The 15904-nt window shown below is 39.3% G+C and overlaps 1 protein-coding gene across 12 annotated transcripts in view; it reads right to left on the reverse strand.

The window, feature by feature from the left end:
* Window positions 1-9211: 9211 nt before the first annotated feature.
* The window catches only part of TRPM1 (transient receptor potential cation channel subfamily M member 1), a 136243-nt gene continuing 129550 nt past the window's right edge, over window positions 9212-15904 (reverse strand). For 11 of the 12 annotated variants that reach the window (XM_053888797.1, XM_053888796.1, XM_053888801.1 and 8 more), the window contains one exon: window positions 9212-11158. In XM_053888797.1, coding sequence (XP_053744772.1) covers window positions 9892-11158 — 1267 coding nt within the window. In that variant the 3' untranslated portion in view covers window positions 9212-9891. Of the gene's footprint in view, window positions 11159-14326; window positions 14376-15904 lie in introns of those variants that run through there. The other variant, XM_053888800.1, reaches the window with a different exon arrangement.

The following is a 15904-nucleotide window of genomic DNA, read 5'->3' on the forward strand; positions in this document are numbered from 1 at the left end:
TGCTTTCTCTTTACTGTGTCTGTATGAGATGATGAAATGCTCCTAAACTTAATGCAGTAATCACTTCACAATATATGTAAGTCAAACATTATGCTATATGCTTTAAACTCGTAGGTCAGTTATATCTCAAAACCAGAGCAAACTGGTACAGCCATTCTGGAAAACAGTATGGAGGTTCCTCAAAAAGTTGAAAATATCACTGCCCTGTGACCCAGCAATTGTACTACTAGGCATTCATCCAAAAGATACAAGATTACTGATTCAAAGGGGGCACATGCACCTCAATTTTATAGCAGCACTATCAACAATAACCAAATTATGAAAATACGGAATATTACTCAGCCATCAAAAGAATGAAATCTTGGGGCGCCTGGGTGGCGCAGTCGGTTAAGCGTCCGACTTCAGCCAGGTCACGATCTCGCGGTCCGTGAGTTCGAGCCCCGCGTCAGGCTCTAGGCTGATGGCTCGGAGCCTGGAGCCTGTTTCCGATTCTGTGTCTCCCTCTCTCTCTGCCCCTCCCCCGTTCATGCTCTGTCTCTCTCTGTCCCAAAAATAAAAAAAAATAAAAAAAAAAAAATGTTAAAAAAAAGAATGAAATCTTGCTATTTGCCATGATGTGGATGGAACTAAAGTGTATTATGCTAAGCGAAATAAATCAGTAAGAGAAAGACAAATATCATATGATTTCACTCATGTGGAATTTAAGAAACAAACGATGAACTTAGGGGAAGGAAAGGGAAAACAAAATAAGATAAAAGCAGAGAGGGAGGCAAACCATAAGAGACTCTTAAATATAGAGAACAAACAGGGTTGCTGGAGGGAGGTGGGTAGAGAAATGAGCTAAATAATTGATGGGTATTAAGGAGAGCACTTGTGATAAGCACCAGGTGCTATATGTAAGTGGTGAATCACTAAATTCTGCCCCTGAAACCAATACTATGCTATATATTAACTAACTTAAATTTACAAAATCTTGGAAGGAAAAACGGGGGGGGGGGGGAGAGTGGATTTTTTTTTTCCAATGAATATTCTCCAAGTAATATGTGAGTTTTTCTTTAAAGTTCAGTGACTTACTCTGTGATTTGGGTTTTGCCATATTGGTTTTCTTGGAAACTACAACTCTAATATGTGACCCTACAATAGAAAAATAGAAAAACTTTTGGTTTCCAGATTTTTTTATTGACCTAACCCTAAATTTTATGACATTTTCAGATACCTAATTATATTGTTCTGCTTGCGCCACCATAATAAAATATTACAGACTGTATGCTGAAACAACAGAAATTTATTTCTCATGGTTCTAGACGGTGGGAAGTCCAAGATCAAGGCATAGACAAGATAGGTTTCTCCTAAGAGTTCTTTGACTTGTTTGCCAACAGTGGTTGTGTTTTCATATGCCCAAGGTGGGGAAAAGAAAGAAAGAGAGAGAGGATGTGCACTCTGGTGTCTCTTCTTTTAAGGGCACTAATCCTGTTGGATCAGAATTCCACCCTTTATGATCTCATTAAGCTTAATTACTTCCTACAGGCCCTATCTCCAAATGTAGTCACATTTAGGGGTCAGGGCTTCAACATATGAATTTGGGGAGGATACAGTGCAGTCCATAGCACTAGTCTTAAGGCTTCTATTCAGCCGTGACCTCCTTGATACTTTGACTACAACCTTCTTTTGACTCTAATGCCACTCTTTTGTCTTATTTTTATGACTCTGTTTCCATCATGGGTCCTATCATGGGGGATAGTGGTATTCCCTACAGATCATTTCCTTTCCCCTATGAAGAGAAAAAAAAAAAGCTAACATTTCTTGAATACCTATTAGGTGCTAGGAATTTTATATATTTATTCAGTTACCAAATTTGTATGAGTGCTACCTTTGTGCTAAAACAAAACAAAACAACTATTCAGGTCACCAAGAAGACAAAGTTCCTACTTTCATGGCATTATGAGTAGAAAGATATATACAAAAATGGATATATAGTATGTTTGGGGGTAATAAGAGCCATAAAACAAGGGAAGAGGATGAGAATTCTAGTTTGTGATGGTAGGTGAGGTGTGGTCATGGACAAGATGACACTTGAGCAGAGAGTGACCAAAGAAGTGAAGGAGTAAGCTAGGTAGAAATCAGGAGGAAGAGCTTGGGGACAGAGGGGGAGAGCAGCGCAAATGTCCTGAGGTGAGAGGGTGCCTGGTATGTTTGAGGCCAGTGCAGCTGATGCAGCCCTACTCCACTGGGAGAGGAAAGTCAGAGAGAAAGAACAGGCCAGATCTCATAGGGCCTGAAAGCTGAGAAAACCTTTTGCAATATTTTAAGCTAAGAATGACATAATTCTGGCTGACATTTTAAAAATAATCACTCCCATTGCTGTGGGAGTACAGCATGGTAGAAACTGAGAGACTAGTTGGCAACTATTAGAATAGTTCAGATAAAAGAAGGTGATGGTGGTAGCAGTGGAAAAAGGGAAGACATGGTTATGCATAATGTCTACAAAACTCTCCCATTGCCTGGGTATGTGGGCCTTTAAGATGACTATTAAGTGGTTTAAACAATCTGTTTCTTGAGGGGAGATTCTGGGGGAAATGATAGCAGCATTATTGCTTGGTCTCCACATAAAAAAAGACAAAGAAACTCTAAAACAAAAACAAACCCATGGATGACATCTACAATCTAAATGAAACAATATTCTCATGATCTCCAGTATGCAGGTAAGTGGGAACAAAGCAATAGCAGTCACAAGATCTTTATGGTATCAGCAAAGGGAATCAGTGAGGCATCTGGAGAATTCCAAAATAGCTAAAAGGTATTCACTGGAAAGCCCAGCCAGTCAAGTTGAGAATGAAGGGGTGTTTGTTCTCTCCAACATCGTGAGAGTGCAGGGGTCTCATGGTAAGGTCTGAAGAGATTGGAACAATATAGCTGTAGGAACTCTTGAAACTGACCTACCAGCACTTCCTTAGGAAAGGACCCACACTGAGGACAAACTGCTGGGCATGGAAACAAAAGTGAACCAGATAGAGACAAAGAGAAGAGAAGGTCCGAAAAAAATGGAGGACCAGAAAGTCTCCAAAAGTAAGCTGACTTTAAAAATTTTAAGACCACACTGTGAAAACAGAAAAGATTCTCTGTGAAGCAAGACAAGCTATCCTGGAAACTGCTTTGTTCAAAAAGTTCAAGAAAACCCATTTCACGTAAAAACAAGCAATAGGAAAGTAAGGAAGTCAAATCCTATAGAAGACTACTGTAGTGAAAAAGAGAATAAGAACAGAATAGCACTTCTATACACAATAAAAGCAGACCAGAAAGATATACCCACAGGAAAGATCAACTTTTAAGCACCCCCCTTAAAAGATGCTAAGAAAATGATATGAGACATGAACGAACCATATAAATTGGAGTTAGAAACAATCAAAATGAAATGAACAAACTCAGAATGAATTAGAAATAAAAAAATTACTTTGGAAATGAAGACTAAACTAAAATACACTCAAGAGTTAGTAAGTAAAAACTGAGAACAAACTGAGGGTTAATGGGGGGTGGGAGGGAGAGGAGGGTGGGTGATGGGTATTGAGGAGGGCACCTTTTGGGATGAGCACTTGGTGTTGTATGGAAACCAATTTGACAATAAATTTCATATATTGAAAAAAAATTAAAAAAATAAAAAGTAAGTACATTTGATTACAGTAAGTACATTAAGAGAGTAAGTACAATAGAGTAAGTACATTAAGAGAAGTGGAAGATGAAATGGAGGAACATTTTATTTTGTTTTTTAAGTGTTTATTTTGAGAGAAAGAGACAATGATAGCATGTATGCATGTGAGCAGGGGAGGGGCAGAGAGAGTGGGAGAGAGAGAATCCCAAGCAGGCTCTGCACTGTCAGCACAGAGCCCCATGTGATGGCCTGATCTCATGAACTGTGAGATCATGACCTGAGCCAAAATCAAGAGTTGGACGCTTAACCGACTGAGCCACCCAGGCGCCCCAGGAGGAAGATTTTAAAAATCAATGAAGATGGAATTTAAAAAGATCAGAGATAAGGTGGCAAACATTGAAGATAAGCAAAGGAGATCCAGCATACAGGTAATAGGAGTACCTGGGGGGGTGGGGAGGGGGAAGGAGGCAGGGATTAGGAAACAGAACAAATACTACAAACTAGGCTTTAAGAAAACCTCCTTGAAATTAAAAAAATATATGTATTTGAAACTTTGCACTGAGAGAACACACTGCACCTGAGAAAATTGACTTAGAATTATCAAAACTAAGACACGTTCTTGTAAAACTAGTGGACTTTAAAGGAAAAATAATACAAATTTCCTTGGGTATCTGGACAAAAAGAGCAAGTGATTTTTAAATGAAAAAGAATTAGATAATCCTTAGACTTCTTGGCAGCAATGCTTTATTCCAGAAGAAAATGGAGCAACGTATTTAATGTACTCAAGGAAAGAAAATGTGAGAATATGATAATTGCAAGGGATTGAAACACATAGATATGTTAAAATCCATGAGGTAATGATGTGGTTATGCACACACACATATATATACACATATTTCAATCTACTAGTCACCATTAGAGGATGAGAGGGAATCAATTCAATATCCTAATAACTGACAAATAAATGGGAAAAATCAATCATTGTCCTTGCTGTATGGTATGGACCATACTACTGTGAAACCAAATAGCAGGTGAAAGGAATCATTTCTTCATGAAGTATTCTAACTAATAAAAGAAAAAGATATAGGGTAGATTATTATGATTTTCAGCTTGCTATGAATTAGGGATCTAGGCAGCATCAACAGCCACAGACATCCCCAAAAGAGAGGCAAATAGACATATGTGCCTCATGAGGAAGGAAACGACACCACCCAATAGCCTTGCTAAAAGAATTGAACCTGAGCCTGAGTAAGCCTCTGAATTCTGCCAACTTGCAGAAGCAATGAAACGTGTCAAACTGCATATGAATATTCAACCAGTAAAATTCAGATTGCAGGAAACTTTGCAAGACAAATGGCCCATGTTCTTCAACAGGTAGATTGTAAAGAAAAGAAAGGGATGGGGGAGATTTGGCAAGTGAAAAAAAAAAAAGAGAGAGCAAGACTCAACTATAGCGCTAAAGGACATTCAGGTGATGAAGCTATAATGAAATGCAAGTTTGGTGATTTTAAAGCATGCCTACAAAATGTCAAACACTCCTCCCATTTGGGAGCCCTCCCTTTGAATCTGGACTGGCCTTAGTGACTCACCTGTAACCAAAAAAAAAAAAAAAAAAAAAAAAAAAGAAGGCAGTGGAAGTGACTCTGCATGACCTCTGAGACTAGGTTATAAAAAACAATGACATTTCCTCCTTGCTCATGGGGACACTCACTTTGGGAGCCCTGAACTACTTTGTAAGAAACATGATTTTTATGAGGCTGCCATGCTGTGAGAAAGCCCAGGCCACATGGAGAGGCCATACATAGGTCCTCTGGTGGACAGTTCAAGCTGAGCTTCGGATCCCAGCTGACAAACAGGATCCATCCCCAGACACATGGGGGAAGATGCTTCTAGATGACGTCAGCCTTAAGAGGTTGAATCACCTCCAGGCACTGAGTCTTCCCAGCTCAAACACTGTGAAATAGAAACTGGAATGCTGTAGCCCGTTTGCACTGGTTTGCAGAGTCAATTGTTAGTATCTTTTCCCAACTCCACATTCAGTGATGTCACATGGGTAGCTTGAAATTAGTCATGGTAGGAGTATTTGCCCCACAGAAGTGAGCAAATACTACAAATCGGGGTATTCATCTGTGTCTTATCTGAATTCCTGACCTACAACATCTGTGAGCATAATAAAACAGGTGTTTTAAGCCACCTAGTTTCAGAATCATCTTTTTTTTTTTTTTTTTTTTTTTTTTTACAAGGAATTGGCTACCATAAATAGAGTGGTCACTTTTGTGGGGAAGAAGGTGGTTGAGATTGCAACTTGTGAAACTTTGGAGCAGCTGGAAATTCTATTAATATGGGTGGTGATTATAAAAATGCTCATCTTGGGGCGCTTAGGTGGCTCAGTTGGTTAAGCTTCCGACTTCGGCTCAGGTCATGATCTTGCAGCTCATGAGTTCAAGACCTGCGTCGGGCTCTGTGCTGGCAGCTTGGAGCCTGGATCCTGCTTCAGATTCTGTGTTTCCCTCTCTCTCTCTCTGCCCCACCCCGCTCACACTCTGTCTCTCTCAAAAATAAATAAACATTAAAAAATTAAAAAAATAAAGATGCTCATCTTAAAATAATTAAGTCATATATTTGTTATGTGTGATTTCATGTGTCTTTTATTTTATAATAAAAATTTCTATAAAATAGTCCTTTTTATGTTGGAGATAGGGTGATGACTTCATTTGTCTTTATTTCCAATATATATTCAGCAAAATGCATTTTTCTAGCTCTGTGTGTGTGTGTGTGTGTGTGTGTGTGTGTGTGTAAGCTCTATGTCCGACATGGGGCTTGAATTCATGATCCTGGGGTCAAGAGTTACATGCTCTATTGACTGAGCCAGCCAGGCAACCCCAAAATGCATTTTTGATATGGAATAACTCTAAGACAATGCTAAGAGTTAAATTTAAAAATTTTGAAATCTAAATTGTGTAAACCTATAGGAGCCTCCTGGTAATAAATATATATATTCAGAAAATAAGCAATTGTACAGTCTCAAAGGAGAGAACCCCTTATATGAGTTCAATTCTTTACTCCTCTTTATCAAAGTAAAAAATGAGCTTACTTTAAGCTTATACAAATATAACTTTTATGAGTGTGCCAGAATTTACAGGATATAGAAATAAAGCCTTCTTAGTACGTTTTTTACTGTGTTTTACATAGAGCAGAAATACACTCCTAATTTATTTACTAAGACAGTTTTATACTAAATGTTTTGAACATACACATGTTCCTATTTTAATTACCTTAGATATTGCTAGATTTTTTATTAAATATAATTTATTGTCAAATTGGTTTCCATACAATACCCAGTGCTCATCCCAACAGGTGCCGTCCTCAATGCCCATCACCCACAGATATTGCTAGATTTGATCAGATTGGAAATTAGTTCCTAACATTCAGTTCCCTGTATTTAGCAAAATTAGAATGACTGTGTAATAATAATACAATAAATAGGCTTGCACAGTGCCCTACATAAGGGGCCCTCAATATTTGAGCTGTACTGAGTTGGTAGAACATGTAAATAGCAATATGGTTTGATTTCAGGTGTTTGAGAAAGGTGCCTGCCACAGGTAGTGAGATTTCACCATTAAAATGTACTTCCTTGGGGGTACCTCGGTGGCTCGGTCAATTAAGCAACCGAGTTCAGCTTGGGTCACGATCTCACGGTTCGTGGCTTTGAGCCCTACATCGGGCTCTGTGCTGACGGCTCAGAGCCTGGAGCCTGCTTCCGATTCTGCACCTCCCCTGCTCGTGCTCTGTCCTTCTCTGTCTCTCAAAAAATAAATAAATGTTAATAATAAAAAAGAAGAATGTACTTCCTTGTGTCTGTAAGACAAATATTTAAAGACAAATATCACATCCCTTTCAGCCAACACCTCCACAGGAGTCAGAGTCACAAATCTCATGAGACTTATGGGCCTGGACTTGGCCCCATACCTGAGGCAAGGTAGGAGAGACCTCAGAAAAGGCAGGGGTGGGGGATTTGTAACGAATGGAGAGGTGGAGAATTCCAAACATAAGCTTTGCCTTCTTCAGACCCACTCTGTTGAGCTGTCATAGGTTCTCCAGCTTACTGTGAGAAGACTTTTTTTTTCTAGAATGTGGCAAAGGGCTGAAAGTTTTCTTGGCATAGACACACACACACACACACACACACACACACACACACACACACACACGGTTAAGAAATGAAGTAAATTGTAATGGGTTAAGCACTGGGTTAAGTAACACATGCAGTAGGATGGATTAAATAGTCTTGATGTAGCAGTGGCTTTATTTATTAAATAATTGTTATCATTTCTTAGATTTCAAAGCCCCATCACCCATGCAATGGTACACCAGTACTTTTTTGACAAATTCAGCCCAGTTCAGGGATTCTGATCTGATGATTACAATTTCAGTCTCATTTAGGTGTTAATTATCTCTGATCCCTACCTTTGCATAACTACAGTGAATCTCTCTCTCTCTTTCTCTCTTCCCTTGCTGGTTTATGACCATGTGACAGTCTGAGTCTCATATGAGAATGGGTATAGTGGTAATTTTGTGATTATCCCCATTTCTGTCTGATCCGCCTACTCCCATGAGGCACTTCACTAAAGTAACAGTAGGCATGTAACTCCAGGCATGAGGCTGGCCTGATCTGTGTGCTCCAGGGACTCCCTGAGACCTCCCAAGAGATGCCGTTGCAAGATGGTGAGGGCCCAGGATCCAACTCTTAACTTCTGTGAATGTTACTGGCCTCTGCACTAGCCAGAGAAGATCCTTTTCTGTTTCTCTCTGCCCCTGTTTGTTTAATCAAGAGTGGTGGTGATAAACAATAGCCAAAGTATGGAAAGAGCCCAAATGTCCATTGATGGATGAGTGGATAAAGAAAATGTGGTATATATATACAATGGAGTATTACTCAGCAATCAAAAAGAATGAAATCTTGCCATTTGCAACTACATGGATGGAACTGGAGGGTATTATGCTAAGTGAAATTAGTCGGTCAGAGAAAGACAAAAATCATACGACTTCACTCATATGAGGACTTTAAGAGACAAAACAGTTGAACATAAGGGAAGGGAAACAAAAATAATATAAAAACAGGGAGGGGGACAAAACAAAGGAGACTCATAAATATGGAGAACAAACTGAGGGTTGCTGGAGGGGTTGTGGGAGGGGGGATGGGCTAAATGTGTAAGGGGCATTAAGGAATCTACTGAAATCATTGCTTCACTAGATACTAACTAATTTGGATGTAAATTTTAAAAAAATAAAAAATAAAGTTAAATCAAAAATAAAATAAAATAAAATAAAAGCAAAAAAAAAGAAAAGAAAAAAAAGTGGTGGTGATAGGGTAGCCTTGAGGGTTCCTAGAGAGTGGCCCCTGACCTGACACCATGGGGAGCCCAGGAGTATGGTAGGTCTTTGAACTTAACAAGTTGAAGCACAGCACCTTATATTCTCAGCCATGAATGGTCTCTGGGTTCTCAACAATTCCCACCTTGATAATGTATCTTTCAGATTTTAGACATAGCTTTGCACAAACCATTGACTAGACAGAGGTACAGTTTATTTGTTTTTGCTTTCAAGGACTCCATGACAACAGGAAAATGCACATTGGATACTTTATTTTTACACATTAACAAAACTCTTGGTCACCCTAAACTATTACAATGTGATCTTTGATATAATTGTGTACTTTTTGTCTTCACTGTGTTATTATTGTAAAACATAAAACGTTAAAACAGAAAACAAAAACCCATAAAAAAATGATGCTAATGACTCATTTCCAGTTCTTGTACCTCACAATTTTTTCTTCTCTCCCACTCCTTTTTTTCTTTTTTCATATTTGCTTTGTCTTTTCATTTTTCTTTCTTACATAGTGGCTCACTGCTTTAGTAACCTATTGGTGGCACCCAAAGGCATTTCTTTGGCTACTTGGTGACCCTCAGAAATAAAAGAGATTGGAGAAACTTTTACTGATTAAGCAATTTACCTTGACTGGAATATTGTCACTTTCATCTGATGCTACTCCAACTAAAAACAACTTAAGTTTACTAACATATGCTAGCAAAATAATACTTTACGTTTACTGAATTAAATTTTAAATCTTAAGTCCAAACTGCCAAACATTTATGATGAAAATGTTTTCAGAAATTGATGATGTTAGATGACCAAGGTGGTATTCATCAATGGTTTTGATTTAAAAATCAAAGGAACAAAACATGTTAGCATTGAGTTTCTGTGGAAGTTTTCTCTTGGTTAGCCTTCTGCTCTTCTGTTGTAATTCCAGACACAACCACTAAGTTACTTACACTGCTGGCGTGTCCAGATCTGTCTAGTGTGCCCTGAATGGCTTTAGCTTTCCTAGGATGGCCATGTAAACTTTTTGACCTTAAGGATGGAAATCCCATAGTTTGGTCTGGCTTCACAGACAGTAAATTTTCCTTTTCAGTTCTGTCAGTTACATTTAGAGATAAATGAGAGATTTGAGGGACTATTTCAGAAACACAGTTTTCATCTTCAGTGTCTGTAATTTGCTCTTTATGCTCGGCTTGCATTGCAGCTTCTGACACAATGTAAGGGATATCTGTACTTCGAGAACGTGTGATCTTTTGAACTTGATATTTCCATTCTGTCGTCCAGTGTTGAACTGTAGAGGGTCCTGCTGGGTCCATGATTGAACTGTATTCTGTACTCCTGTTGTTAACCCCGCTGACCAGTTTTCGTCCACGGGAATATACAAAGCTTCTGGACTTCATTGTTTTATAAGCACTGAACGTTTCATCAGGGTGATAGCGTGTCAGTTTTGCTTCTTGTAGGGGATAGGAAATTGTGCCCTCTATCTGTGTTGTCTCCACTGTTAGCTGACGGTTCTGAAAATCTGATTTGTTCTGTCCATGCATAACATCTGTTTGATTTACACTTGGGGGAATGGTTTCTTCCCTTTTAGAGTCTGCCTGCTTTCCATCATCTTCGGCTGAGATCCCAATATCTGGACCTAGTTTCAGCTCTGAAGAGTTCTTTATGTCGTCTACTGCAAGTTGACTGCAGTCAGGTGTTGCTGGTGGGCTTGTGCTGGATAAAAGGTGAAGGCTATCTTGACGCTCTGGTACTAGATGCATTTTTGACTCCTTGTCTTCCTTCATCCGGAAGGAGCAGGCTTTCCTCCTGAATCCTGTCCCTGGTGACATTGAGAGATCCTCGTACAGCAACTCCTCTCCGTTAAAATGATATCTATACAAGCTATAACCATCGGCGCTATTGATACTGCTTTGTCTTAGAAGGTAAGTTGCATCACATTCAGAAGAAGCTCGGGACCGCGTCTGGATCAGGTCGGACTTGTCAATTCCTGCGAGATTTTCAAGAGCATTCACCATCCTGTTCGACAGTTCTTCCAGTTGAGAAAGGCGAAGGTCCACAGTCTGTAGGGAAGTTTTCATAAAATTTTCTCTTTCGTTGATTTCTTCCAATCTCATTGACATATTTTCAACTCTGGTGAACATAAAGGAACATAAAAGTTAAGCTGAAATTAACTAAAAATTAAAAAGAAAAATACAATGTGATTAGTGTTATATGATTTTCCAGGCTTTTGAGAATCATGGAGCTCACTGGGCATATTTTCAAACTTCATACTGCTTCATACTTCAAACTACTGAAAATGACTGTGAGCTCATATATGGATCTTGAGAAACTTAACAGAAGACCATGGGGGAAAGAATGGGGGAAAAAAGTTACACAGAGGGAGGGAGGTAAACCATAAGAGACTCTTAAATACAGAGAACAAACTGAGGGTTGATGTGGGTGGGGGAGAGGGACAAATGGGTGATGGGCATTGAGGAGGGCACTTGTTGGGATGAGCACTGGGTGTTATATGGAAGCCAATTTGACAATAAATTATATTAAAAAGAATAAAAATAAAAATGACTGCGAGAGCCTCAGAAAGTAATAGAAATACAGTTAACACGTAGTGTATATACTACTTACCATTCATGGTTGTGTCTCACGTATTCATTAGTGAGTGCTTACTGAGGTACTATTCTAGGCTGGTTTAATCCTCACAACAGCCTGAGATAGGCACTATTATCAGCATCCCCATTGTACAAATGAGGAAATCGAGTCATAGTGTAAATAATTTGTCCAAGGTGAGCTGTGGAGCTGCACACGGTGTATCTCTAGCATTTGCTTCAGCTTTGGTCTCTTAGTGGGCATATCACATTGCCTCCGAGAATAAAAGAAGATACTAGCACTTAGGTTTTTGAGGTTTGATTATAGCTGTCAGCAATTAATGGTTATGTTGACAAAATTAATTGAAATCCTTATTTGAAGTTCAGGGGATTCAGAAGATGAATTGTTCATAATTAGGTACAGATTATCAGATAGTTTACTCAAGGGACAAGAGGTCATTTAATTACCTGAAGAATACCACTAACTTTAAATTGCTTATTATATTTAACAGTTAGTGTTCCCTTAATGGGTTTTTTAAAAAAGATTGTGGTAGATTACAAATACCTGCTGCCAGATTTTTAACTCGTAGAAGATCAGGCAACAACTTATGAAATCATAAAACCTGCTGGTATAGACTATGTTTTATATTTCAAGAATATGTACAGTATGGGGGTGCCTGGGTGGCTCAGTCAGTTAAGTGTTTGACTTTTGATTTCGGCTCAGGTCGTGATCTGACAGTTCGTGAGTTCGAGCCCCACATTAGGCTCTGTGCTGACAGGTTGGAGCCTGCTTGAGATTCTCTCTCCCTCTCTCTCTGCCCCTCCCCCACTTGTGTGCTTGCTCTCTCTCTCTCTCTCTCTCTCTCTCTTAAAATAAAAACCTAAAAAAATAATATGTACAGTATGAATTTTTTCAACTGGTTCATGAAATTAATTCTAAGGGCAGTGGGTCATGCCCAGGACCTAGCACTGTCTTCTAAAAGTTGAATTTGCCCCCAGGACATGGTGAGGGTGGGCAGTAGGGATTGTGGCTCCCAATTGGAAGCCTCTGGGCCCTCTGAACCAGCAATATGGTGATCTGTTCCAGCAAGTTCATCCCTGGGTGGAGATCAACACTTTGGTCTGATTCTGTCATGCTTTGGTTTTTTCCCAACCTCTGATCTTTTCTTAGAAACACACAGGCAGTCTCCAGGGTCACTGAGTTTGCGCTGAGTCTGTTTCTAGCAGGTCCTTGCTACCTTCTGTACATATCCTCATAAATCCTCTCACTGTTCTCCTTACTTTGCTCTTACCCACTTGCTGAGCTCCTGCTGCTCTTCTCTGCACTGAGTTTCTGCTCTCTGACTACATCTCCTGTGCTTTCCTCACTCCCAGCTACCTCTGCAGTTACCCTCCCTACATTCTTCCAGAACTGCTTTTGTTAATGCTGTGCTTCCGTTGGCCACTTTGACAGCTGCGCTCTGATGTGTGGGAGGGTCCTTGGCTATTCTGGACTTCTTTTTGTGGGGAAAAGACTATTTATATGTCCCCTAGGAAACCACATCATTTGAGCAGGAAGGGTCTGGCTTCCTGGAAATTTGCCACTAGGAGGACCAAATTCACTGTGTATGAGAAGTCCTGACTCTCGTACCACAGACACTGCAGGTTCTAGAGGTTCTCACTTCTCTTGCATTTTGGCCACTGACAGAACTTTTGCTATTTACGTTACTTCAAGTAAGACTCGGTTTTCTCTGTTAAATGTGTCTCCTTGCTCACTTCAAATCTGTTACCATTGATGAATCCTTTTGTGTTAAAATCCACAATCTCCTCTGTAAAGTCAAACTTGAGATCCTTTAACAAATACTACATTAAGAGCTAATACAGCTGCGCAAACTTTGAAAAATACGCACTGGCAAAATATAGACACGTATCTTTCCTCTCAAATCTTTTATAATTCTCTGCCTATGTTTTGCTTGTATTACCTAACTCAGACAACACCATTGCCAGCCACTCATACATAAAAGGGAAACTTGCTGTTTGAGACAACGTGGATGGACCTAGAGGGTGTTATGCTAAATGAAGTAAGTCGGACGGAGAAAGATAAATATCATATGATTTCACTTATATATAGAATCTAAAAACAAAACATGTGAACAAACAATAAAGCAGAAACAGACCCCTACATAGAGAGAACAAACTGTGGTGTTACCAGAGGGGAGGAGGAAGGAGGATGGGCAAAATGGGTGAAGGACAGGAGGAGGTAAAGAGTGAATAAGTCAAGGAGATGAAAGGTACCGCATAGGAATACAGTCAGTGGTAGTATACTAGTGTTGTGTAATGACAGATGGTAACTATACTGTGGTGAGCTACAGAGTTGTCAAATCACCATTGTGCACCTAACACTAATGTAACATTGTGTGTCAACTACACTTCAACAAAAAAATAAAAGGAGGCCTCTGAGTATTTAGTCTCCCTTACAGTAACTCTGCGTTCCTACTTCTCTAACCCCTTGCCCCCTGCACTGAATAAATTACCAAGCTCTGGGGTAGGACTCCCCTGTAGGTGTCTTTAAATATCCTGGCATCCGTACTGCCACTCCCTTAGTTCAAACTGTGGAAGAAACAACGTTTCACGATGTGGCTCCGATTAAGGAAAAATTAACAGATACTTATTTCAAGCTTGTAAACAACTGCAGCGTTTTGGAGACAACAGTTTAAACAGCTATCCCACATCAAGGGGCGGCTATACCAAATCAAAGTGTGCTGTATTGAGTTTTTATAGTATGTCTGAAAAGGAGGAAGAAAAGAAATGAGTTTAAGTTCACTTGTATCTGAAATGATAAACAAAAAGGGTGGATAATAAACTATCTCCTGTGTTAGCTATACTTTGTGACTTCCCACAGCTACTTAAGACTTTTCCAGACCTTAGCATCCCTATAAAGAGTGATTTCCATTTCAGATGGGGAAAGATAGGCTAGCTAGGAAACACTTTGACAAGAGTCCCATATCTGTTGACACGCTGAGTAGCAGAAAAACAAACGAGAGAAGTCTGTCATTTCTGATAGAGCTCGTAGCAAGATATGAACTTTCTTACTCTCTTAAGTCTTAATTTTGCTTTCCTTTCTGCGCAGAGCGAAATATGTTTCAGCACAGCACAGAATACAAAGGTATTCTGAGGCTAAGTGATTTGCTTTTTTTTTTTTAATTTATTTTTTTAATTTACATCCAAGTTAGTTAGCATATAGTGCAATAATGATTTCAGGAGTAGATTCCTTAATGCCCCTTACCCATTTAGCCCATCTCCCCTCCCACAACCCCTCCAGTAACCCTCAGTTTGTTCTCCATATTTCAGAGTCTCTTATGTTTTGTCCCCTTCCCTGTTTTTACATTATTTTTGCTTCCCTTAATGTTCATTTGTTTTGTATCTTAAGTCCTCATATGAGTGAAGTCATATGATATTTGTATTTCTCTGATCTTTTTTTTTTTAAAGTTTATTTATTTTGAGAGAGACAGAGACAGTGTGAGTGGGGGAGAGGTAGAGGAGGAGTGAGTGAGCGAGAAAGAGAGAGAGAGAGAGAGAGAGAGAGAGAGAGAGAGAGAGAGAGAGAGAGAGAGAAAGACTCCTAAGCAGGCTTGGTGCTTCCAATGCAGAGCCTGATGTGGGGCTCGAACTTAACGAAACTCTAAGATCTTGACCTGACATGAAACCAAACCATACATGAAACCAAACCATTTAAGCCACCCAGGCACCCATGATTTGCTCTTAAAGACATATTTCTCACCTGACATATTTCTAATTTAATATCTAAAAATTTTTTTCTTTTAGAAATTTTCAGGCAGTAAACTATTTTTTTCTTCTGGTATTCAGTTGTATGAATCACCCACTGTGTGACTTTAGGATGTAAAATGTGTTGATTTGATACATTTACATATGACAACGTGATTGCCACTGTAGTGTTATCTGACACCTTTCTAATGTCACATAATTATCATTTATTTCTTGTGGTGGGAACAATCAAGATCTAGTTGTTTTTGCAATGCTTAAGTTTATAATACAGTATCGTTGACTATAACCACTGTGTGGTACTTTAGATCTCTGGGACTTACTGGTTGCATGTTTGTGCCCTTAAACAACACGTCCTCAATTCCCGTGGTAACCCCTGGTAGCCACTTTCCTACTTTCTGTTTTTATGAGTTTGGCTTTTTCAGATCCCACATATATGCGATCATACAGAATTTCTCTTTCTCTGTCTGACTTATTGCACTTAGGCATAATGCCCTCAAGGTCCATCCATGTTGTCACAAGTGTCAGGGTT

The sequence above is a fragment of the Panthera pardus genome, unplaced genomic scaffold (genome assembly GCF_024362965.1).
Source record: "Panthera pardus isolate Hobbes unplaced genomic scaffold, ASM2436296v1 HiC_scaffold_24, whole genome shotgun sequence".
NCBI classification, from domain to species: domain Eukaryota; kingdom Metazoa; phylum Chordata; class Mammalia; order Carnivora; family Felidae; genus Panthera; species Panthera pardus.